A 27,482-nucleotide genomic window follows, 5' to 3' on the forward strand; every position below is an offset into this window, starting at 1 on the left:
TATCTTAAAGTAAACACAGTCATTTCTAGACCAAAAACTCTTAGTACAATTTTACCATAGTGGTACAAATATCAGCCGTTATAGACATTTCCCGCAGTAAATGACTACCTACTGACAATGAATGACTACTTTGTGTGTAGATTCTCCACGAGTCCTTTTAATAATCAATGCTGCATTTTCAAGGCGTGTATGAAATTAAGGCTTTGTAGACGAGTGAAACTTTTGTAACCCGTCGACTTGAGAGACCGTCGTGCACAATGTAGACTAGTACAAGTTAGCGGCTTTAAACGTTTCTTAAACGCATTTATTATTATTTTTTATATAGTTGAACATTTTTTAAATAATTTTATTCACTAGTTTATCATTTAGTTATAAGAATATAACGCTTATTGGTTGTCGAGTATTTAGGAGAGTTATAAATGTGATTAGAATAGTTTAGTAAGTTTAAAACGTTATTTTTATTTCGCTGCATTGTCGACAATGTGTTTCTATTACGAAATCTCACGAATTTTGAATACAGGGCTGGTTTTAACAGCCGTCTCTTGTTCGTGACTAAAGATTAAATTTAATTATATTTATAAAGATATAATCATACATGTTTAAGAATGATATATTAAAATTATATGTATACAATTATGTAATCCAATCCAATGGTCCGAACTCGAAATATTCGGTCGGCCTAAACGGGCCAAGCGCTCCCATACTCCATTGTATAAGTGTTGTGTTATAGGTGTTTGAGAGTTTGACGAAATATGCACAACATACTATATTGTATATGTCTAAGTAATAATGCAATCGATACATATCAAAATGTGAATTATATACTAGTTAGTAGAGAGGGTACGGTTAAGTGTTTGACACACAAGCATCCTAGAGATCACAAGCATCCTAGAGATCTAACGCGGCACTCATTAGCGATAAAGTTAATCATCGCCATGTCGTCGCTGATGCCGGAGTGTCACCCTGATGACGACGTAAGCACTCGCATGGACTCTGTATTTTATCCTATTCATTGTGTATTGGTGTTCAACCATTAATTAATTAAATGCGTCGGTCTACCTGACCATGTTTCCCATGATCCCATTGGTGTATCACATCCTGCCGCTTTTCTATATAAGATATTATACCTAAATTAAATAAAACGTATATCTTTATATTGTATGTAATTGGAAATCGCTTCTAAATTCTTTTATGAGAAATTTTATCAGCCGACATGTTATATTGTATTGGGCTCTGGATATAAGATATATTCTATTGAAAACGATCTTTGAATGTTTATATAATATGTTGCGATTAAATTTATTGTGATATATTTAAAGATGTAGATTTCGGCGCTGCGCGTCTCACATCCTTATAATAACTTTGACAGACAACACGACTTGAGTTTTTAAACTCCGGCCTTAAACATGGACACAATTAAGGTCAAATAAGTGAAGCATGGATAATTATTAAAGTAAAACTGTGATAATTGATTGCATTGATGACAGTTAAACACAATAATAAGAACTAACTAACTACCATATCAATTCAAATGCTACTATCAGAAATGATTAAGAACCTATCATTAAAAGAAGATACGAGTAATTCCTTTTTTTTAATCACCTTATTACCAATCAAAAATATAAAAAAAAACAGCTTTATTTCAGAATCTGAAAATGATTTTATGGTATCTTTTTATGGGCTCCACGTTGGGTGCCACAAGTCGTGTTGTCTGTTAATGCCTTAAGACTACAATCACGATACATATCATGTCTGTGTGACTTATATACATAACATAGTATGTAATAGAGAAACGGAACATATCAGTAATGTAAGCGTAGCTATAGGTCATTGTTGTTCTTCATCGAAGCTCTCTTATATACCTACTTTACATGCTGAAATTTTCTTTTTATCAGAATTACTTACGTACATTTTGAAGATCTTTGAATAACTTTAGGAACTTCTTACCATTTTTCAATACAAAGTGAGGGGGAAAGAGGGAAAGCAAAATTAAAACCCCTATTTTAATGATCATTCGAAAGTACAATTTTCTATGTATTTTCCAAATGTTTCATAATTTATATTGTAAGTAAAAATTAACCAGGAACATATAAGGAACACAATGGTCTATAACTCGACATGCGTCTGGGCAGGTATATAAGTGGGCTTCGATACACTGTTAGCTAGTAGTAAACCTACTATTGACTTATTCCTAGTTCTTGTTGAATATTTTGAAAATGTGAAAAAAAAATGTGTAATGTTGTAAACTCAGCGGCCGCTCCTGCGACGAAATAAAACATATAGTATGTTGAATGCGTTTCTCTTTTAGCGTTCTGAGACCCACAGCAAGTTTATATCTCCCATTTTAATTTAAATATATACCTTAGCATCAGTCATCGTCAAGATTATCATCGACTTGATTGAGGTAAGGGCCAATTTGTGAAATATTTACCCTATATATTTCCTTTTTTATTAATTCTACTATACCTATTAGTACTTTTATTTTCAATTAAGTGATACCTCATGAGGTAATCGAATCTTTAGATGGTTATTTTTACTATTTGTTTATTTTGATATTATATTATTTGAATTTATTTTCTGATTGGTTTTCATATTAATTATTTTATTCTTTGATTTCTTTTTTATGCTCATCAATGTTTTGATTTTTGGCAATAGTAGTGAAAAGTTTCAAAGTCCATGACCTATTTTCTATTTATTTCATTCAGATCTTTTACCAGATTTTACGATCTGCGCAGAAAGAAGTGCAGCAAACATGTTTGGTTACCTATTGGTTCCTTATCAAAGACATTAACTGTGGCTATTTTTATGTATTAAAACGGTGCATAAAATAAAACCAAAATTTATCATTTATGTACAAATTTTAATTATTCGCTTGACCTTAAACTAATTTTGTACAGTTTGTTTACAATTAAATAAATTTAATACTTTTTTTCGGCAATAGCACCGCATCCAGACAGATTCGTGACTAAATAAATAGAGAGACAGAGAGTGGCGCCTGCGCAGGGTAGTCTGTGCTCACTGCAGAGTAAACATAAAATTTTATAGGAAAATATGTCGCAATTTCTCTATAAATTTTACTTTTCAACCCGAAAATAGAATGGTTTTGTTCAGTAGTAAACTCATGTAGGCTGATTGTATTGAATGTCCTGATTGGTTAATATGATAAGGAAATCATGGTTATGTCAACAATATTTTATCACATTTAATAAAATTAGAGCACGCCCTTGCAGTACAACATCATCCATATAGCTACCAATAAAGAAAAGAAAAACGAATGGTACCACGCCGTGCTGCGGACGGTGTTTTCTACAACCAGAATAAACATTGCCAGTTTAAAAAATTTTGAACTTGGTAAATTATTTCCAAGTATAAGTAACGCTTTTTATCTATAACGAAATCTGATGTTTTGCACGGTTTGAGGCCTACGCGCATAAACTACGCATGATAGAATTTTGCCATAAGACATCATACAAATAATATTTTTTTACCTGAATTTTCCCTAAATATTTCTATGAGTATTTTCCTACTAGAAATGTTTAGCAAATTTATTTTACGTCATTGGCAAGTATGCGTACAAACCCCAAACCGTGTCGTCCACCAGGGAAGTATCATCGACGCTCCTTTAAAGAGGGCTGAGAACTAAACAATTGACTACACCAATACTAAGAAGCTAAAAGTCTCGAAGACTTTAGTCTAGTATACGTATCCGCCGTTGGAGTCATAACTTTGGTTGATGGTAGCCGGCACACCGCCGGAGCCGTGACTGCTGCCACCAGAATATCCTCCAGATCCACCAGACGAATAGCCACCTGATCCGCTGGACGAGAATCCACCAGATGAGTAGCCTGAACCGCCTGATGAGAATCCGCCACTAGAGTGCCCTCCGGACGAGAAACCTCCTGATCCGCTTGATGAGAATCCATGGCCGCCACCAGAGGAGAAGCCGCCAGAGCTAGGTGCTCCATAGCTGCTTGAGGGGGCAGCAGGGGCTCCATAAGAACTTGAAGGAGCTGGGGCACCGTAACTGCTGGAAGGAGCTGAAGGGGCACCGTAGCTTGAAGATGGTGCACTGCTTCCGAATCCACTTGAGCTAAATCCACTGCTGCTGAACGCGCTGCCGCTGAAACCGCTGCTGCCGTGCCCGCTGCCACTGGAAGATGGGGCGCCGTAGGATGATGAAGGTGCGGGGGCTCCGTAAGAGCTTGATGGGGCAGCAGGGGCGCCGTAGGAGCTGGATGGGGCTGGGGCTCCATAAGAGCTAGACGGAGCCGCAGGGGCTCCATAGGAGCTAGAAGGGGCAGGTGCTCCATAAGAGCTAGATGGAGCAGGGGCGCCGTAAGAGCTAGATGGAGCAGGTGCTCCATATGAGCTGGATGGGGCAGGGGCGCCATAAGAGCTAGATGGGGCAGCAGGGGCTCCATAAGAGCTTGAAGGGGCGGGAGCGCCATAAGAGCTGGATGGAGCCGGGGCACCATATGAGCTTGAAGGTTTGGGTGGGGCGCCGTAGCTGCTAGATGGCCTAGGTGGGGCTCCGTAGCTGCTCGAAGGTTTTGGGGCACCGTAAGACGTGGACGGTCCAGTGGGTACTCCGTAGCTGGTCGCTGGCGGCCTGGCGGGAGCTCCGTAACTGCTGGATGGTTTTGGTGGTGCGCCGTAGCTGGAGGATGGTCTTGGCGGGGCTCCATAGCTTGAAGAGGGTGGTGGTCCATAGCTGCTGGAAGGTCTGCTAGGTGGGGGTCCGTAGCTGGATGAGGGCCTGCTGGGTGGACCGTAGCTGGAAGATGGCCGGCTTGGTGGGCCGTATGATGATGAGGGGCGGCCACCTCCGCTGGATGGTGGGAGATACGATGAGCTCAGCGGCGCTGAAAATACATAAAAGGGTGGTAAGGTATATGCTTGAAAAGAAAAATAAATTATAAAGTCTCCGTAACAAGAGTTATTTACCTATGGAAATTATGCAATATTTTTACCTTATTGGCATATTTAATATAGTTGTATACTTATTATATACTAGAGGCCGAATCTTTCCCGCTCTGGGACTCCGGGATAAAAAGTAGTCTATATGTTATTCTGGATCTTCAGCTACCTACATACTAAATTTCTTCGTAATCGGTTCAATAGTTTTTACGTGAAAGAGTAACAAACATCCATACTGACATCCTGACATACTCACAAACTTTCGCATTAATAACATTAGTAGGATAAAACACTCAGCATGAAACCCATTCATATGTTTGTATGCCATATATAGGCGTTTTTATCCTTATTAGTTGTTATTCCGGCCTCTCTCTGCAGTGGTTGGGTTTGAATGCTTACCGTCGCGTTTGTAGTGACGCTTCGGCGGTGACGCAGTCACGGCGACCAGCAGGAGTAGGGCGGGGACCAACTGGAACAGGAGAGAGAGGGAACGTTAGAAATCACATAAATTATTGTTATTATATATACGGGACGAATTACACAGACTGAGTTAGCCGCGAAGTAAATTTCGAAACTTGTGTTACGAGATACTAACTCAACGATACTTTTTTTTAGAGTAAATACTTACATAGATAAACATCCAAGACCCAAGCTTATCAGAGAAAGTACGTTTCTAATCATGCCCTGGCCGGGATTCGAGTACAGACAAGCGCACTACCGCTGCGCTACAGAGGCCGTCATACTACCGATATACACACATATGTACAACTTCATTCCTGACGAAGTAGGAAGAGCTAATAGATACAAGACTGGAAATGATGGGTTAATTGTAGAACTGATGTTCAGAGACAGTTAAAGGTTTCTAGCCCATAGCTTAGGAGGAGAATCCAATAATAAAAATATAATCCCTAAATATTTAATAATTTAAGTGATATTAATTGGAGAAGGAATAATAATATCCATTGATATTATGTGGACGAAGCGAAAGAAGTATGCAGAGATCGTGGCAAGTGGAAAGAGGTAGTCTCTGCCTACCCCTCCGGGAAAGAGGCGTGATTTTATGTATGTATGTATGTATATTAATTGTTACGATAATTTAGGTATGATTTTAGATATAAAAACCATTAAAGTTAATTAAACTCTCGTGAAAGTAATTAATTATTATATACTACTTAAGTCACAATTCATTTTAGTTACAAAAGCTTGTTTAATTCTAAATGAAGCGTTGACCTTTAATGGTTAAGTTTTAATGTAAGTGCCAAGTTTACAAACACGATCCAAAACTTTTCTTTTAACTTACAATTTATTCAAGAGAAAACAAAGTTGAATTTTATACCACAACATCTGTTAGAGTGTTACACTTGAACAGAATACTGAAAGACTAAAGCCGATTTCTTATTACTTAAATTTCATATAAATGTCTATATTATGGTAATATCAGGGAGGTAAGAATTAAGAGAAGTCCAAAGTTAGCGGTCAGATTACAAGAAGCTTGTAATGGATGGAGTATGTATTGCATGGATAAAGATAGATTAGATTATAGACCCTTTATTGCACATAAAATTATAACAATAAATGAATTCTACACTTCAGTTAAGGTACCTAGTGTAATAAAGGCGGCCTTATCGCATTATGCAAATCCAGGCAACCACGAGAGAAGCATTGAAACAATTAGCCACATAAACAGTGTTAATAACTAATCAATAACTTGTACAAAAGTCGTGAGAATATAATACTCAGTAAAATTTTTTTTTGGAAATATAATTAATTTGAGAAAAGTCCTAGTGGTCCAAGTATTAGGACGAATGAAATTGCAATACAATATTAATTATTAAGTTATTAATTATTTTCTAACATTGAATAATTAAATAGAAGTACCTATTTATGTTTTAGACAAAAAACGTCGTATTAAAAAAACACAAAAACGTGAGAAACTATATAATCGACAAAACAGATCGCGTTGTAAATTTAAATATTAAACGGCATTGTCTATTGCAAGTTCCAGTAGCCAAACGATATAAATCTCCAACTCCGTGAATCAATTTCCCAACATTGCGTGCGATTGCCCCTTAATGATCGTACACTTCGCACGCATTTCTAACCTGTCATTAATGATTTCCGCGCGAATTCAGTCCTTATTTCGGTAGCGTTAAAGACGAGTACGTAAAACAAGTGTCTCGGCACTATTATCCTAGGTGCTAGGTGCTTTGACGCAATTCTTGCCCAAAGTTGGATTCTGCGAGTCAAGGCGACGTCGGATCATCATTTCCCCTTTTGTGTTGCAACCGGGCAGACAGTGAACTTGAAATGGTGGTACAGCGTAAACATGTCTCAATATTGATGAGAACGAACAGGCGTACATAAGAAATGACTTGCATCACTGGCTGTTCTTCATTTGAAATGAAATATTAAATTTTCAGGCGGCCTTGCGTAATTTCCAAGAATAATTTTGTATTTTTAACATTTTTTGACTACAAAAATGGAGTAGTAGTATTTTTTGCAATTCTATTTTTTTTATTTGGTTTACTATTCGTAGTATGGTTGTAAAATTTAACATATAGACTACATAAACCGATTTTTAAAATCCGTTCCTATTACTGAAAACAGGGAAAAATAATGATTAATAATTAGGTAATTATATTGTAGATGCTCCTATAATTATAAAATTTGTTTTAAACAAATTAATTATGTTTTTTCCTAAAAAGTCTTATCAAAATATTGTTTGAGAATATATATATGTATACATACATATAATGACATCTATATCCCTTGTGGGGTAGACATACCTAAAAGTCTTGAAAAGACTGATAGCCTACAATTAAATTAAAAATTCTGCGTATGCGCAACCTGACCTAGTCACCTAAGGCTAAACATTCCTCTCGCAAACAGCTTAGCACCCACAACATGCGCTAGATCAATCTATCAAGGAGAAACCACGTGTCCATCCATTTTATTATCTAATAAAAATGTCCGCCGGTCCGTCCGTGCGTTTCATACGAAATTGTAAACTTTCGCGGATCTTTGAATGAACTAATCCGGAACCAAGCTGTTTTCCTTACTTGATGTTAATAAATTAATGTTATCAATCTTTGAAATATAATGTAACTTACTTATTTGCACACAAAATTGGTACAAATTTAAGTTATAATTACTTGCTGTAGTTTTGTTTGAAAGATTAGTGAATATGTACTTATTATACCTATAGGGATCGGAGCAAGATTAAAGATGTAGGATCTGCCTACCCCTTCGGGCAATAGACGAGGCCCATTAGGTTGAGGTTACTCTTGATTTGACCTTTAAAATCCCTGATTTTATTAAGCTATTATATTTAAGATGCAACTAAACTAGATAACTCATACAAATCAACATAAGTATTTTAATAAGTTAGCAACGAATTATATTTCCTTGTACAATGATGTAAATGTAATTAGACCCTCCGTCTCCCCGCGGTATAGCCATAATTATCAGCAATCAAGTAGCAATTTGTTACAGCACGCTCTTGTGGCAACCGATAATGTGTACTTTCCTTAAATAAATAATAATGAGCATATGTTATTACATCACCTTCGGTATAATTAAGTAAGTATTTTTAGATTGTCAAGGACTGCGAGTAATTTTTCTCAATAAACGATATTGACTTATTTTGATTATATACGTGTGGTTCCCGGCACCAATATAAAAAAGAATCAAAATAAATTGATTTTCTCAATTACTTGACTTATTTGGTGGTTCCCCTTGTACCGTGTACAACATACTGTACCTTTTTTGAGAATCTTTGTACAGTCAAGGGCAATTAAATCCGACCCCTAGACCCTGACTGGCATTAATAAGGACAAAGTGTGGAGTTTATATTAATGCGACTGTACCTACAATCGCATATGTTATAAAGAAACAGAGCGATAAATTAAATTAATTACTCGTATTACATGCGCATTGGATAAATAAAGACATTTTAATTAATGTTACGACCTAGTTGTTTTGTTACATTTGTTATTTGCAAAACTGCAGTCTATTTATAAAAAGATGTATGTATAATTATAGTTTTAGTTCCGGAATGACAAGTCGCTCCTCTCTATCTTTTACGGCTTAATTATTTGCTTTATCTGAACTTCTTATTTAAAAAAATCTTATTTAGCAGATGCCTACAAAACTGTTGTCCCTGACTACCTCGCAAGGGATATAGACATGATTATATGTATGTATGTCTCTCAACTGTCTACAATTACTTTTTCTTGGATTCCATACCCATGAATCATTGAAGCTGTAAACGCCCATAGCCAGCAATACTCATAGTAGCCATTCTACAGTAGTAAACCTACATAATCTGTAATTAACATCGTCGTTACCCCAAATCTACACATAATTCTTCAGAATAGGTAATTGAACGTACAATGCGGTAATCACCAAAGAGATGCGGCGGTTTAGGAATAAATTTGCATCGCATTGCCGCGTCTCCGCGCGGTGAGGCAACCGCAGCTTGCCGCTGTTGCCAACTGTAACTGATGAGAAAGCGCTAAATTGATACTTAAAAGCGCCACATTGCTCAGGTTCTAAAAAAAGCGCGGTACTGACTTATTATAACATTACATTGATAATTTTAGCAATCGAATGAAAAGCTCATATGTTGAGATAACAAACCAGTTGTAATTTTAGTTAAAATAAAAACGGCTATTGATCGCCTATTCAGCTTTTAAATTCATATGAACTTTAAAATTTACAAATGAAACAGGCAGAAAAGCGCTAATTTTTGTTTAGTTGGCAACACTGAACTTACCACAGATACAGAAACCTTGGTGAATCACAGGTTTAATGGCTTTGGACCTTGAAGAGACAATTGCACAGCATACCAATACTATAAGTTTTTTTTTGGTATGTTTCAAATTGAATTAATAATTGGGACGTATGATAAACGACTTTGTAAGACTACGCATTACTAAAATAGTAGGTTCATAGTCAACTTGGTTTTTCTAGGTTTTTTTTAAATTTATAAATAACGTATGATACGTTATTTATAAATAAAAAAATAACCTAATTTTTTATCTCGGACGTTTCGAATCACGTTACAATGATCCGTGGTCACCGAGCGAGCGAAGATAGTTTATTTCATTCTATGGTAGGCGATAGAAGCGTCTGTTCTATACAATTATTAATCTATGGCCATTATCATGTCACTGAGCACAATAATACACGTGTATGTTTATTGTGTTAAGAAGCGTTGAACTTAAACTACTTTCACTCTATTGTTGCATATTGTAAGATAAACAATATAAAGTTAACTCATTTGTTAATTGGCGTAATCTTTGTACAATAGTAGATTTCATCTTACTACAAAACATGCGCACGCGTTGATAAAAAACATTTTTTGCACAGCCTGAATTATTTGAAAGAAACGTGTATTGTAAAGATGAATAATTATAAGCGGTGAAGTAAAGCCATAGCTATTAATTAGTTCGTGTCTATGCAGTGACTTAGAGATATCAGATTTTTCACGTCTATATCCCTTGAGGGGAAGACAGAGCCAGCAGTCTTAACTTCAATCAGTCTTAACTTAGTCAACTTACATTTAGATCTGTATTATATTACTTATTTACATATTTGCATATTTTGTACCAGTAGAATTTGCGTCACAGCTCAACAAATATACATACTTGTACCTACAGCCACACATCTTGACAAACTTTCGCATTTATAATATTTATTTATGTAAAACTTTATCGCACAAAAAAATGTACAAAAGGCGGACTTAATGCCGTTTGGCATTCTCTACCAGTCAACCAGCTGACCAAACAGAAAAACTTGAAGTTGGTGGTGGGATAAAGTGCACATGCATACTGTAAAATACATACATTACAAAAACATGCATAAATACATACAAGATACATAAAATACACTATAAATACATATACATACATAAAATATCTAATGAGGACGACCCATTATTGATCTGCCGACGAAAGAACCTATTCACAGCATGTTTGAACGCAGAGCGACTAGGAGCTAATGTTAGAAGGATTAAAAAAGAAAGGTTACAGATCTGAAAAAAACAAAGGATATTGCAAGCACAAAGATGGTAGATACAGTATATAAAAGCTTACATTATGTACATTTCTTTCATACAGTACATACCTACATATAGTTACGTCTATATCCCTTACGGGGTAGACAGAGCCAACAGTCCCGAAAAGACTGAATGGCCACATTCAGCTGCTTGGCTTAATGATGGAATTGAGATCCAAATAGTGACAGATTGCTAGCCCATCGCCTAAAAAAAGGATCGCAATTTTATAAGCCAATCCCTTAGTCGCCTTTTACGACATCCATGGGAAAAAGATGGAGTGGTCCTATTCTTTTTTGCATTGGTGCCAGGAACCACACGGCATTTCATATAGTTCTTAAGATAATCCGTCACAGCCAGACCAACAAGAGACGTGTAAATAGAATTCGCACGCGCCGCAAATCCGACGCGGCCGCGGCATTGTGTCGGTGTGTTTGTGCAATCGCTTGATCGTATCTCCTTAACTACCGCCGGCTCGTTGACATCTGGTACTATATAATTTGTTACTCTATATGATTTTGTAGAAGATTTACGACAAAAAGTTCTAAGTATTTTAATTGTTATCACATATCTATACTAATATTATAAAGCTGTAGAGTTTGTTTGTTTGAACGCGCTAATCTCAGGAACTACTGGTTCAAATTGAAAAATTCTTTTTGTGTTGAATAGACCATTTCTCGAGGAAGACTTTAGGCTATAGAACATCAAGGAGCGAAGAAATAACGGAAAATATGAAAAAAAAAAACGTGGAAAATTATTCATCCTTGAGGGCTTCAATGATGCCCAAAATAACTATTCCACGCGGACGAAGTCGCGGGAACAGCTAGTTACATATATAAATAAATTCACGCCTCTTTCTCAGTGAAAATCTTTCCTTTTGCTACGATTCATGCATAATTATTTCGCTTCATCCACATTCGTAACTCTCTTTATGCAAACTTGTAGGTTTCATAAAATATATTAAATAAAAGTTCATTAAACAATTACATATTACAACAGCGGACGTTTACAATTAAACCAGATAACAGATAAGCGAACAAGATTACCAACAATACAAATTGTTTTTCTCTTCAAATAAATGCATGAATTGCCTCATTCGGAGTTTTCCGAAAATATACCCAAGGTAGCATTACGCTATGCACTCCGCTCCGAGACTCATCCACGGAAAATTAAACAAAGCCACGCAATAAGCCATTGCGAGGCGTTTGTGAAACCGGCGAAGGTCGGGTCGGGGGGCTAGTTAAGATTGTATGTTTACAATTTTTAGGATGACTAATTGTATTCGCCGTTAAATGTACTATTTATATTGACTCAGAATACTACTCGTACTTACTATTTTTATGTAACTAATGGAGGAGTGTGTGAGATGTGTGTGATGATAGAAAAAAGAATAGGGCCACTCCATATCTTTCCCAAGGATGTCGTAAAAGGCGACTGAGGGATGTGCTTATAAACTTTTGATTCTTAACCTGAAGAATCAAAACCTGTCACTATTTGAATCTCAATTGTATCTTAAAGCCAAATAGCTGAACGTGGCCTATCAGTCTTTTCAAGACTGTTGGCTCTGTCTACCCCGCAAGGGATATAGACGTGATTACATGAATGTACTAATGGAGGTCGCCCGCATCATTGCAAACATTATAATTCCTGTTCCCGCGGTAGTTTCGGAAAATCCTCTCTTAGTACACCTCTAGATCACAAAAAGAATCTACACGTACACTCACTTATGTCAGTCAGTCATTCACTTTCTTTTATATACTCGTATTTTGAGAAATTTGTATCACCTGCGGTTTTTTATACATCACATCACACCTATCATAAAACGAAACAGCTAAACGTGGCCTTTCAGTGTTTAGGTGACTGCTGACTCTGTCAACCCCGCAAGGGATATAGACGTGATTATATTTTATGTTATGATAAATCGTTCCTCTTTCCCACATTCATAGTTTTCTTCATATAACCCCGTCGGTTGGATCCACACATGCCATATTTAAGTACATATCACGTCTCTATTTCATACGGGGTAGACAGACTTAAGGCCAAGGCCAGCTGAATATATCTATAAGTACATGTGTATATCATGAAATTGATTTATGGAGTAATATTGGAGTAAGCCTGACCCTTGTCAAGCGTAATCTAATAAAAATAATAGGAACATGAAATATACATGTATGTCCGAAGGCATGACTTTGAAAAATCTGTCCAATTTGGTTGCCAAGAGCTAATATAACAAAATCAAACTTTTTTTTAAATGTCCTTTTTTAATATATGTCGTAATAGGCAACTGAGGGATAGGACTAAGTGATATCTTAATACTATCATTAAGCCAAACAGTTGAACGTAGGCTATCACTCTTTTCAATATTATTTCTCTCTGTCATATATGTAGACGTGATGACATCTACATATGTATGAATAACTATCGAATATACCTCATTCTTTCATTCTACAATCTGACAAGCGGTAGTAATTAGTAATAGTAATTCAATAACAACTAGGTATTGATATTATTATACACACTTACATACAATCACGTCTTTAATTTGATTAAGATACGTTCGTCTAGGCCTTCCCTCTTCGACATTTTCCTCCACACTCTCCTTGTATATTTGCTTAGTCAACATGATTTCATTTCAAGTTTTTAAAACTATGCTACACTTAACAAAGGTACTTAGTATTATATTTACTTATATGGAATACAGGTGCGTCGACATTTAATTAGCGATCCTTTAAATTAAACAAATAAAACACGCAAATTACTTTCACTCAAACGAAAATACTCAATAATTATAAATGCAATAGCACCCACGTAACATCAGATATCGTTAGCCAAGAGACATGACATGTCAGATTGCCAGCCCATCTCATCTCGAGCCGCTGCAAAAACGCTTAACCGCAGAGATAGCTTCCTCGTCGGAAGGTAGGCAGTGTGCCATGGTGAGGAGCTGTCAATAGGGCATGTTACATAATGTCAACTATTTCATTAATTAATGTTTTTTAATGTAGACAATGTGCATTCGTCCACGATTTAGATTTAAGAGATCTATACATATTTGTAAATTGACGTCCGATGAAAATGCTGCAGTTTGTTCCGCCGCTTCTTCTACACATGCGCTTTGGAAACGGTAGTAGTTATAATTAGATTTAAGTTATGTGACGTCAATAAGTGATACCTTGTATCCAATTTTGAAAATATATCTATTCTATTCTATTTTATGTCTAGTAAGTCTTGAAGGATGAGATTAGAAGTTATGCACTTGATCGTCACAATCTAAATTCCATAGAATGTATGTAGGTATGTATACAGGGATTTTCACGTCATAATCACGTTTATATCCCTTACGGGGTAGGTAGAGACAACGGCCTTGAAATGACTGATTGGCCACATTCAGGTGTTTGGCTTAGTGATAGAATAGAGATTAAAATATGGAAAGATTGCCAGCCTATCGCCCAAAAGAAGAATCTCAAGTTTATAATTTTATCCCCTAGTGGCCCTTTACGATATACATGCGAAAGAGATGGAGTTGCTCAATATTTTTTTGCCGGGAACCACACGGCATAATGTGTGATGGTCTGGGCAAATAAGTAAAAGCTTTTTCGTTTGGTACTAATAACTCTGTATAAATAGAGACGTGAACTACTCATACTCGCGTGAGAATAATAGGACCATAGATATTAAAGATGATAACATAAAAAAGGTGGTTAAACATTTTGCAACCACTATTTCAATTGTCCTGTACATTTTAACAATCAGCCGTCCCACGGACTCCGTGTGAGCTGCGATGTCCACAATGAACTAAATTGTGCAAATGTTGACCCTCATTCTTCATCCCATAAGTGGAATCCAGTTATCCTCTTTATGTTGCTGTCATAAAGACCAAATTGCAATAATTTTGGGTGCCCCGTCTATGTGAACTAAGGTTCCCGCGCCGATCATATAAGTACAGTTAATTGGATCGGAAACTATTAAAACTTAACACCCATTCTTCGCACATCGGGTTTCGAAATACTTCTCGTCACATTCACATGCTTTGTGTAGGAAAATTGCCGCGAGGAAGTAGTTTATTAAACGCGCGGCCGCCATGACACTTTCCAATAAAATGGCGGCGCTGATTTTCCCGCCCATTTTCTTAGTTGCGCAATGACGTCATTATAGGGGTCATTGTGAAAAGGGAAACGGACGGAGTGACCTCTAGATCATGTGATACTGCGATAGTGTGGTTATTTTAATAAATGCCGAGCCGAGATGACGCCTCTTGGGCCCCGGGCCGTCCTCTTCCTTGTACTTAGTGTTTGACCCACTTTCCTTTTCTTACGTTTATTTATATATGTTATATTTTTACTATAGTTAGTTTGGAGTTAGTTATCTTTAAAAGTGGCATTTGGTTTATATTTGACTAATAATGGAAGTCAATGTTAATTTGTTGTATTTTACGCGTAACGGACATCCGAGTAAGACCCTCGTGTGCCCACGATTTTTTGAAGGAAATTATCTATAGCGAAATATCAAAATATCAGGCTTTTAACATCTCAAATAAAAGGTTAGGTCTACAATTACGTTAAATTTATGTAGATAACCAAATTTACAGTGTGCAATAAACAACACTTGCATAATCTCTCATGTGTTACCTCGACAGGAAAAAACAATTACGTAGGCAGGCATGTACATACATATTCATATGAAGATCGTGGAAAGCAGACCAGAATGCGATGAGTAGTGCAGGAGATAGATGGTGGGTAGCGAGTCGGGGGCTCGAGTCTGTTTGGCACATAATAAGCTAAGAACCCATTGATTTTCCAATAGAAATAGATGAGTATATATTTATCTGGAAACACTATACTTTAGCAATCAGAATTGAAAACTAGGGATGTAATAAATAAAATTTTATTTCTTTTTAATTTTCTTTTGTAGATCTAAATTTTTAGATGATTTCAGTTATTGGTACAAAAAAGATTATTTATTGATACTACATCTATTTAATGGTAAACTGAAAGTAAATCTAATAATCTTGTATATTTGAGCAACAGTTTTCGCGTTTTGCACGTACAAACATACAGACAGAAGAAATTCTAAAATCACATTTTTTGGCTTCTGTCGGTTGATGATTTTTCAAAATCTTTTAAGTACAAACATCGGTCAGTTACTATTTTATTACATGTTTGGAGCGTGCAATATTATACACATTGCTCTTCAAAAGCAAGCCATAAGTTCCTTCGGGAGCGTAGTCTCACGATAAATTGAGTTTATTGATAAAATTATCAATTAAGGGATATGCTTATTAACTTGGTATTCTTCTTTTAGGCGATGGGCTAGCAACCTGTCACTATTTAAATCTCAATTCTAGCACTAAGCCAAACAGCTGAACGTGGCCTTTCAGTTTTTCAAGACATATGTATATGTATGTATGAATCAATAGCATACGTCACTCGCGGCCCAGTAGCATCATCATGACGTCGATAACTCAGATTTGAACGATTTGAATAATGCGAATGACATAACGTCATCACGTGCGCGTTCTCACGACGAAAGTAAAAGTAATCGTCTTCAGCTGGTACACTCAGCTGCGTAGATTTATGGATTTCTTTTATATATATATATATTTTTCAATGGCACCTTATCTCTTGATGGTATTTATTATTTTGGATTAATTATTATATTATTATACGAACATAAAGACACGTCTCTTTCCTGAAGGAATTGTTTTTTTCACTTGCCACGATCCCTACTAACTTCTTTCTGTAAAATTCAATTAGGTATAAGGAGTAAAGTTAAGTCAGGGACGTTATTTTAACCAAAGTGACGGCAAACAGTTTACTTTAAATCTGATGCCGTATTCCAGTTCTCATTTAGCTAATAAGTAATTACCTTCAAATTAAATCCTCAGTCATTGTAAAATAGTTTATTATGCAAGATAAAGCATAAAGCACACAGATCTGCGAGGCTTACTCTCGTGTTATGTAAACTTCTGGCGAATGACGGTGTGAATGCGGCCCGCTGTTTTTATTGCCGAGTTTATGTGTCACTGTGAGACAGTCAGACTGCCTAAGTAGTAGTCCGCGAGACTTCTAATGCTTAGCGAAAAAGTGCATACATTTATTTCAGCGAAAAATAACCAATCAGGATAAGTAACAGCGTGATAAGGGAATGCTGTCATGAAATAAGATATTGTGGGAATGCTTAGATGGTTTGGTTATGTCGAAAAGATGAATGAAAGTAGGTTGACTAAGCAATACAAAGGGAATGTGAATGGGACTGTTAGAGACGTTAGACCTTACTAAGGTCTAGACGAACGTACCTTGATCAAATCGGAGACGTTCATGCAAAAGGTCAGGACAAGAGTAACCGAAACCGCCGAGGTTGCATGCTTCGCGTTGCATTATACTATCATCGTCAAATGATTCGAAACGTCCGAGATAAAATTAAGTTACCTACGTAACATGCGCGTATAATACCTGTATTATATATTAATATCAAATAATCATCAACCGTTTTGTATTGGTGCCGTGTGGTTCCCGGCACCAATACGAAAAAGAATAGGACCACTCCATCTCTTTCCCATGGATGTCGTAAAAGGCGACTAAGGGATAGGCTTATAAAATTGCGATCCTTTTTTTTAGGCGATAGGCTTGCAACCTGTCACTATTTGAATCTCAATTCCATCATTAAGCAGAGCAGCTGAATGTGGCCATTCAGTCTTTTCGGGACTATTGGCTCTGTCTACCCCGCAAGATATAGACGTGACTATATGTATGTATGTATGTATGTAATCATCAACCTATCAGCTAGAACTGCACCATATTTAAAAAAAATAAGATTATACTTAAATGCGAAAGTTTGTATGTCAGGATGTCAGTATGGATGTTTGTTAGTCTTTCACGCAAAAACTACTGAACCGATTACGATGAAATTTGGCATGTAAGTAGCTGAAGACCCCGAATAACATAAAGGCTACTTTGTCCCGGAGGTCCCGCGGGATTGATAGGGTTTTCATGCGGACGAAGTCGCGGGCGGCCTCTAGTAATTATTATATTCAACAGATAATTCCCGCGGGAGCGGACTCACGGCAGCAACTAGTGAAGTATATAAGTCATTACAGCTAGCCCACCACAGTGACATAACGTATGCCATAACAGAGCCACAATAGTGCTATACTCTTTGTTATGGCCTCTGTGGAGAGCGAAAGGAGAGACGCACAGACCACCTACTTAATAGACAATACAAGTTATTAGGTAGGTTTATTCTTATAAAATAGAATAGACTTCAAAATTGGAAACAAGGTATCACTTATTGATGTCACATCACTTAAATCTAATTATAACCACTTCCAAAGCGCATGTGTAGAAGAAGCGGCGGAACAAACTACACTGCAGCATTGCTTATGCAAAGAGATTGGATTACGCCTTGTTCCGGCTCACAACTAGGATGATTTTTCTAGTTGTATTGTGTGGTCACAGAGCTTGTATCTGATTAAGTTTAAACTGTTAAGGATTTGTGATCGCAACTTTTCTTATAATGATTGTTATCTGTCAAACTGACATATGTCATTCTGTCTCTGCGCCACGCTTTTGAATACAACGTTTTTCAGTCCGCATAATTTACTTTTATTTTATTAATAAGTCAAAGTACTTTTTGGCTGTTGATCTAATTTTGTATTTCGTGATCAATTTTTGTTGATTATGCTTTAAATAATGGAAATATGATATTTGTGTTATTTCGCTACGAAATGAATAATAATAAATTTTCTCAAGAATCTCAAGTAGGTACACTGAACCATCTATATCTCGGTGGTTTCGGAAAGATCCTATAGTTATACATATTAATATAGTTATAATCTTAAAATATGAATCGCATAGGTACTCTATTTGTATTCACGTCAATGAGAGAACTAATTGAAAAGCTCAGATCTCCGCAACAATGGCTGAGAAATCGTTGATCGACGAAAGCAAGTACGTTATTATTGTGTATGAATGTGCTATAAAAAGTGTGAGAATACAAATTTGTTGCCATGTGAACATGTTGAAGAGAGGATAAGGTCAGGGAACTTGTTAAGGAGAAAATGTAAGAAATTATTTATTAACTAGCTGTCCCGGCAAACGTTGTTTTGCCATATAAATAATTTTGAAGTTATTTCTAGTTAAAAAGAAATATTAAGGGTGGGCAACCGTTATCACTAAGGGGTATGAAAAATAGATGTTGGCGGATTTTCACACCCAATCAATATGCTCACAAAATTTCATAAGAATCGGTCAAGCCGTTTCGGAGAAGTACGGAAACAAACATTGTGATACGAGAATTTTATATACAAGATGTAGCTTTAAAATTATATTTTTATTCGGTTGTCCGTACACCTGAATCGAGACACCTGCAAAGTTCTTTTGCTTCATTCAATTTCATCACTTTTATCACATTGCGATTAGCCCAATTTTTTAACACGCGATTCGCTGTGATAATGTTGGGAAAAACAAAAATATATAAAAAAATCTAATTCGTTGTCCTCAATGTGGCGCGTGATCAATCATTCTACTAAATAAAACATTATAATATAAATTCTAAGAAAACTGGGTTTATTGCGAGAAGACGACGGCTGGCGTGTAAACTTTAAATGTCTAATAGATATATGTACAAGAAAAGGTTTTGCACAACTTAAAATGCAATAATTAATAAAATATTAAATATTAATAAAACTAGCGGTCCTGCGCTTGGCACTGCATAAGAAAGACACTCAAGAAACTCACTGTTCCCAAACTGTATCAAAATCCATTTTGGGAACAGTGACAAAAATGTAAATAGGACAGGGAAGAAAGCGTGAATGATTGAGAGAACATACCAAATGATTGCGTAGTAATGTTTACAAACAATTACAAAGCGTACCTTTTTGTTGATTCGTTATTTTGGTGTCAGCAATATGTATATGTTTGTTTATTCGTAATTTCGGTGTTAGCAATATTTGACCAAACTTTGCCGGAGACATACGCTATTTGGCAAGCTCTTGGCAAGCTACCCATTTCATCTTCACAAACCTATGCGGAACACATCCACAAACATTGCACATTCCGAGATGCGCGTACGCATCGCGCAACCGGTTTTAATTTAAACTTGTGACGTAACCTTAGACCACTTAACGAGACAAGACGACTAAACGAAGTAGTAACTCTATGATAATAAAATAATACTTGTGTGATTTTGTATTAAATGCCGAAAAACGTACCTACTGGTCAGTAAGAAAAATATAAATAAAAAAATTAATGATTTTGTATTTAACATTTTTTGTTTTTCAGAAAATGAAAACGAATTACCTACCTATTGTTAAAACTAAACTAATTTAAGTAAATTCAGTAATTAGTAGATCAATTTATAAGAATTAACTTGTTGCGATTATTAGTTACTATTATTATTTAACTTGGAATTTGAAATTACGAGTAGTGTCACAAATTCTTGCCGGTTACTATAATAAGGAACTTGCATAATTACGTATGCATAACCTGTATTTATTAATGACAAAAAACATCGTTTACCCCTGTCTTCTGCATAAGGGTTATTCGCAGTGAAAATCAGATGTCTAACAGGTAATAAATTTTGCTTATGATGCTTGTGACGTAACTCACGCGCACCGCACTGCGCACACGCGGCGCGCCGCACTGCGCGGATACCTTCATTGACATTGACCTTCTTCGCGCTTTCCCCGGCCCTCTCACGTTGCGTCACGAAGATTATCTCATCTTGAGACCACTCGTCATAATTAGCACTGACTGGCGATGACAAAAGTAACTTTCAAAGTTTCGCGGCTTAAATAGATATGTGTGAATGTAGACAATAACACTAATGACCTGAGGTCAGAGTTATCGAATTTCAGGATGGAAACGTCCTATGATGTCATCATACCTGAGGTAGACATAAACAACTTTCAATTTTAAATAAGGATTTCAATATTAGGGGGACATTTGTGGGATGTTTCTTTCAATTGTTTGTTTGTTTGTAATATCTTTATTGCATAGAAATTTACACAGTTACAAGAAAATAGTGCATAGTTATAAAAGAAACAAATCACTTGCAATGGCGGACTCATCCCTTGCAGGGATCTCTTTCAGTCGACCGGCAAAAAATAAAGAAACTAGATAAGGAATAAATTAATTAATTGTTTCGGTTTATCTGGGTTTAACTAAGTTATAATTTTTTCTGTCATAAAATAATTTGTAACCGCTCTCAATAGGTAGGCTAAAAATATTTGTTGTAAAGTAAAACATTATAAAAAGTATTAATATTCAATTTGGTAGGGTAATAGTAGTCATATATATCGCCTACTAAAATGCAAAACATCACGATCGAGAATGACATAACAATATTAATCGAGATATATTTAGAGAAGGCCTCGAACTTGTATAAATTATACCGTATTATCTTTTTATTTCAAATAAGTATATTATTGTTCCTAAAGTTTTTCTTATCAATATTATGCAAATTTTGGATTCGATTTATAATCTTACGTGACTGCATTGACAGAAAGTTCAAAGTAAAAAGATCGATAAAGTCGATTTCATGGAAGAAATTATCGCCAGCATCGGAAACTGCATTTCCTTCCTTCCGACCCATTGAATTTGATGGCATGCGAACTCCAATAATTGCTTAAGATAATTTCAGGTTTTTTGAGGCAAAGATATTGTCATTCCGCAATTATATTATTGAAGTTATATAACAGGTTAATTATTTATGTATATATATGTATATCCTCCTATATCCACCTATATGTATATATAATTATACAGGTTAATTGGTTAATATAAACTGCTTTTGTCATTTCGTGAATCAAGTTTCATGATCTGAAAATTTTTACTTACTAATTTGTATTTTTCATTATTGCAAAATGACAATGCTGCCAGCCTTCTGGGCACAGTCCCGCGTGTGAATGCTTTGCAGGGACTGTACAATTTGTTAATTTAATTTTAGTTTGAAATCATCTTTTTTTACAGGTCGTTTTAGTTTGTTATCATTAAGTTCTTTATTTAGTTATAATTAATATAAAATACAATTACTTGTTGTATTATTTATTGAATTAGATACACTTTTATCAGGGTTACGCTCGAATTAAGGAAATTTATAGAAATTTTAAAATCAGTATTTTTATACTTCAGATTGAGGTCAAACGCACTAAAATCTATTATTATAAAAAAAAACTTCAGCAGATTTTTCAGAATTTCATAAATATTTTTGATTTCTCGTACACCGGAGTCTAGTGTTCAATCCTGGGTCATTATTTTTAGGTGATAGATACTCGCTGTTAAATTTATTATTACTTAAATTTTTTGATACTTTAAATGGAACCCTGAGACTTTATTACTTATATTATGAAAAATCTCCTCAAAGGTGGGTTTACAAAATACTTTAATAACTAGTTAAAGTCGTCAAAGTAATTCAATCTTCGTTAGGTCAGAAGGCTTTCTTAAAAGTATTACCTAAGCATCGTAAGCCGAGCTTAATAAGCGGTGTCTGTGCTAATTTTCGCTAGATTAATGAGGTTATGTCATTTAAGCTTTCAGACCTTGACCCGGGGTTTAAGCTTTTTGTTTCGTTCCGTTTTTACGGAACACAATCACGTTCTACGGATTAATGCAGCTTACGAAGCCGGACAAGAGAAGATCTTAAAGTTAAATATTGGAATTTTTAAGAGATAATTTCTTAGTAGATTTATCAATTAGCAATGTAGTTTCAACCAAAGATAAAATAAAATAAATAAATATACCTATTCGGGACAAATTACACTGATTGTGTTAGTTTCGAAGTAAGTTCGAGACTTGTGTTACGAGATACTAATTCAATGATACGATACTATAGTACCTATCTACTTATTTTTCTGAAAACTACCACAAAATTAGTTAATATAAACCAAATTCATTTACAAACACATTAAATTCTTGATAATAAATATAATTATCCAAAACCGTCAAAAAAGGTTATAATCGTCGATCTTGACCTACACCGAGTATGGATTCCATGACCTTCCGAGGTCTGTTATCACTACATCAAAAACTCCCATTATATTCCCATTTGGGGTATTCTGTATGCACGCAATATACCGTGTAGTTATTATCAATAGCTCATATTATTAATAATTTATTACTTATATCCGAACCTAATTCCTACATAAAGCCAAGCAGCTAAACCTTTCTTTCTTTTCAAGACTATTGTCTCTATCTGCCCTGTTAGGGGTAAAGATGTCATTATTTGTATGACTGTAAATCCGAACCGGCAATATGTTAAATTATATTCAGACCCCGGGTCCTACCCCAGGGATTCCTCTACCACTGAAAAAGGACATACGTACATACATATAATCACGTCTATATGCCTTGCGGGGTAGACAGATCTAAAAGTCTTGAAAATACTGATATGCCACGTTCTGCTGTTTGGCTTAATGATAGAATTGAGATTTAAATAGTGACAGGTTGCTAACCAACTGCCTAAAAGTCAAGTATATTAGCCTTATCCGACATTAACGGGATTGAGGTCCTATTTTGAACTGCCGTGAACCACACGGCACTAACCAAGAGTCCGTTCCTTCATCATAAATTCAATACCTATATTGTTACCTCTGTAATCGCTTGCCATCTAGTATGCCATTAGCTTATTAGCTAGCAATAGTCGAAGCCAATACTACTAAATGCATTAACCCAATTATTATTATGGAAATAACAATAAGACTTGAATAATTTCGTTACAAATTGGCGTGAAGTCGGGCTGAATTTAAATTCTGGTCTATTCTGGCTACGAGACGGCAGACAACCTTCGCTCGTGCCCTCCTTAATATATTAAATTTATTATATTAAGTAGAGTAAAATTTTAATGTATATTTCTATTAAAATATAAAATGCTAAGAAATAGGCGTATAAACTAGGGATTCTTCTTGTAAAAGATGGGCTAGCACTATTTGAATCTCAATTGCTTTATAAAGCCATACAGTTGAAAATGGTCTTTCGGTCCTTTCAAATCTGTTGTCTCTGTCTACCCCGGAAGGGATGGAAGACGTGATTATGCAAAACAGAAAAACTTTTTTCCTTTCAAATAACACATCAGGCATTGTCACATAGGTACTGTTATAGATTTGACCCGCATTGACATAATCGGCTGTTTGACTAAAATACGAGTACATTAATTTGTATAAACACAAAATATAACATAGCGTTAAGTTAAAAGAGTCGTCACAGAATTATTTCATTGCAACAAGAATATAAAAAAGAATAGGACCACTCCATCTCTTTCCTAGGCGGTTAAGAGAAAGGCTTATAAATGGATGTCGTAAGAGGCGACTAAGGGGTAGGCATATAAACTTGGGATTCTTCTTTTAGGCGATGTGCTAGCAACGAGTCACTGTTTGAAACTCAATTCTATCATCAAAAAAAAATTTCAAATTGATATTTCTTTATTTATTTACCAATTCATGTACACAGGCAACATCGAGAATGATAAGCATAAGAAACAAAAGTACATAGGTTCTGCTTATTTCTAAAAAGAAATTTCTTCCGGCAGAGCCGACAAAGGAGATTTAATATTTTTCCTTCATTTATTTTATTTACTAATATGGTTTGTTTTAAAAAAAGTACGACGAAGAAAAGAATAACAATAATAATTACCAAGTAATTTGATGTATGTTTGTTTGTCACGAATAAACACAAGAACTGCAGGACCGACATTATTGATATAAAAGAGACTTAAACTTTCAGACGTAATTCAGGCTTGTTCTCTTGAAATACCTACCCAGATCTTAAATTACATGTGACTTCTACTGCTAAGACCTCAATAAAATGCGAAGATCGTAATGTTAGCAGCACAGTGCGCCGGCGCACCGCACTCGTCAGTTTTGGTGTTGCGCAATCGCAACCACACGTCGGAAGCTGGAAAATTTATTACTACTCTATTCATACTACATAATATTATCAGGAGAAAAGATTTGTATGTTACGAATATACTCATAAACTCGGGACTCATTTAAGTACTTATTACTGGAAATCCCACATAAGCAAATATAGTAAACATTTTCAAATTGAATATTTTTAGAAGTAGTCTGCATTCGAGAGACGAAATTTTAAAAACATAAAAATATAATATAAATCTTCGTTCACGATTCCCTCATTCATTTTAATTAAAAACTACTTGAAATAAATCAGTGAGCGGTCTCTTCGCAAAACTCGATGAAGTCTCCGACCTCATAAATCTAGATGTGCTGGAAAACACGAGCACATTCTTAATTAAAGTTTTATGCAAACTTCATTTCGCCAGCTCTGATTAAATTGGAGTTTTGTGGCTGTGCCGCGTGAAATACGTCGGAAAATAAAACTTAAACGAAGCTAAAATAAGAGAGATACCTACCTACCCCTCCGGGAAAGAGGCGTGATTTAATGTATGTATATAAAATAAGAGCTTTTGAAATAAGATAGTTCAAAGTTACGAGTTCAGCATGTTTCAAATTTTGCCACATATACATACGTAGGTATACATAGGTATTATTTTTGAAGTGAGATACGCAGATATTGCATCACGTTTTTTGAAAAGATTAAACAATTTCACTCTTTTCACTATCATCATACAATATTTTCTGGCATTTTTTTTAAATAGTGGAATCGTTAAAACAAAATTGAATCGAGTTCAGTTAAGCGCTAAGAGCTATACCTATAAGTACAAAAAAGAAATACCACAATTAGGCCAAATTTTTTTATTGAATCATATTTAAATATTCATGGGATGTAATGTGTTTTAATCGTAAGTCACAATGGTAACCTCAAGAACAGAGTAAGACATTTTGTAAAATGAAATAGTTATAGGCATAACTAAATCGATCATATAAATTATTGAGGCTTTAGTATCAGATTATCATGTGATATATTCAAATTAGAATTTATGAATATTAATGTGAACATTGTCACTATATAATATTATATTGTTAATGGACAATAACCTTATCTACGTAATTAGAGAAATAATGTATGGAAAATGGGCAGGTAATTCTAGAAAAGGCAGAAGTTAGAAGTTGTGAGTTTGAATACCGCAGGGAATGTTAGTTGCGAAGTTTTATTTAGAATATTTTCTCCCTTGTTTCGTTTATACGTATATATTTTATTTATACCGAGGGCTCAGAAACTAGTTTTAAAAATATAAAAATAAATAAATTAATATATATACCTAAAAAGAAAGAATTATTTGTCAAAATATACTCACAAAAGCGTTGACTCGTGTCATGGCGGCGGGCTCGCAGCTTCTGTTAACAAATAATATTATTTTTAATTTGTTTCTTAAAATGACAAGAAATTACATACAAATGAGCATAAAATCACGACTCTTTGTGCCTATATATAATTAATTTTCTCTACTTTTGTATATAAATGTATTATAGCCGCGGGAAAAGAGTAATAAAAAATGATTGATTTCACAATGTTAGGTATTTACTTTACTTTTTGTATAATTATTTTAAATATTTGCTAATTTATTTATTTATATTTATAAGGCATTTCAAGATTATGTCCTTTAATTTCAGTACATAAAGAGAATAATACTGTAATTAAGGGAATGCTGTTATTGTGGTTTAGGCTAATGATAAGGATTTACAGGTGGCAGGTCACGATGCTGTGTTATTATAGCACGGACTTATTATAATAATGAGGTTATCATCACGAAACATTACTTTGTTGTAAAATTAAAAAGTTTTTTTTTATTTGTTTGTTGCAGCATTGTATGTTATTTCATGTTAAATCAACTCCATTATTATCAATACCACGTATTGTACAACTAGGGCAGTATAAATGGAGAATACTCGTAGCCCTAAGAGATAAGAAACCTGATCTATACTAGGTAATATTACTCGTATAAAGCTGAAGAGTTTGTTTAAAATACTGGTTCAATTAAAAAAAAATTTTGTGTTGAATAGACTATTTGTCGAGGAAGGCTTTAGGCTATATATAACATCACGCTGCAACTAAGAGCGAAGAAATAATGGAGAATGTGAATAAAATCGGTGAAAATTATTCATCCTTGAATGATGCCCAAAATAACTATTCCACGCGGACGAAGTCGCATAGTTATGATATAATTTGCTTTGCTTATGTTTTTTGTATTTCTTATTAATTATTTACTAAGTAGAAGGTTTACATTTAGTAAACGACACTTTTCTCAAATAATGCCAGAAACAAATTTATAAATGACCAATTTTAAGGATAAACTTTAAGTATTTTGGGTGGTATTTTATATAAACTCTTAAGTTGATATTAAAAAAATGTTTATCTTTAATTTTACGACTAGCAAAATAATTTCCAAAAAACTTGCATGAAAAGAAAAAAAAAATATTTTTTCCAGGAATGAACCCCTTCAATTCCAGAATTGCAAACAAATCCAATATCAAAAGACAACCACAATTCACCAACATTCTCATTTCCACCTTACACGTCACTCACTCCCTACTCACCGAGAGTAAATCCACAGGGTGCGTGTGCGCGTGCGCGGGAGTGTGTATCGGCGACGCGCGCGG

The 27,482-nt window shown here is 35.2% G+C and overlaps 1 protein-coding gene across 1 annotated transcript; it reads right to left on the bottom strand.

The window, feature by feature from the left end:
* Window positions 1–2,876: 2,876 nt before the first annotated feature.
* LOC106134796 (pro-resilin) lies at window positions 2,877–27,482 on the bottom strand. The gene is made up of 4 exons (XM_013334933.2): window positions 27,420–27,482; window positions 26,180–26,219; window positions 5,317–5,386; window positions 2,877–4,862 (listed from the first exon to the last, which is right to left on the bottom strand). The coding sequence occupies exons 2-4, from the start codon at window positions 26,198–26,200 to the stop codon at window positions 3,694–3,696; spliced, it is 1,260 nt and encodes a 419-aa protein (XP_013190387.1). The 5' UTR covers window positions 26,201–26,219; window positions 27,420–27,482; the 3' UTR covers window positions 2,877–3,693.

Source organism: Amyelois transitella, chromosome 10 (genome assembly GCF_032362555.1).
Source record: "Amyelois transitella isolate CPQ chromosome 10, ilAmyTran1.1, whole genome shotgun sequence".
Taxonomy (NCBI): domain Eukaryota; kingdom Metazoa; phylum Arthropoda; class Insecta; order Lepidoptera; family Pyralidae; genus Amyelois; species Amyelois transitella.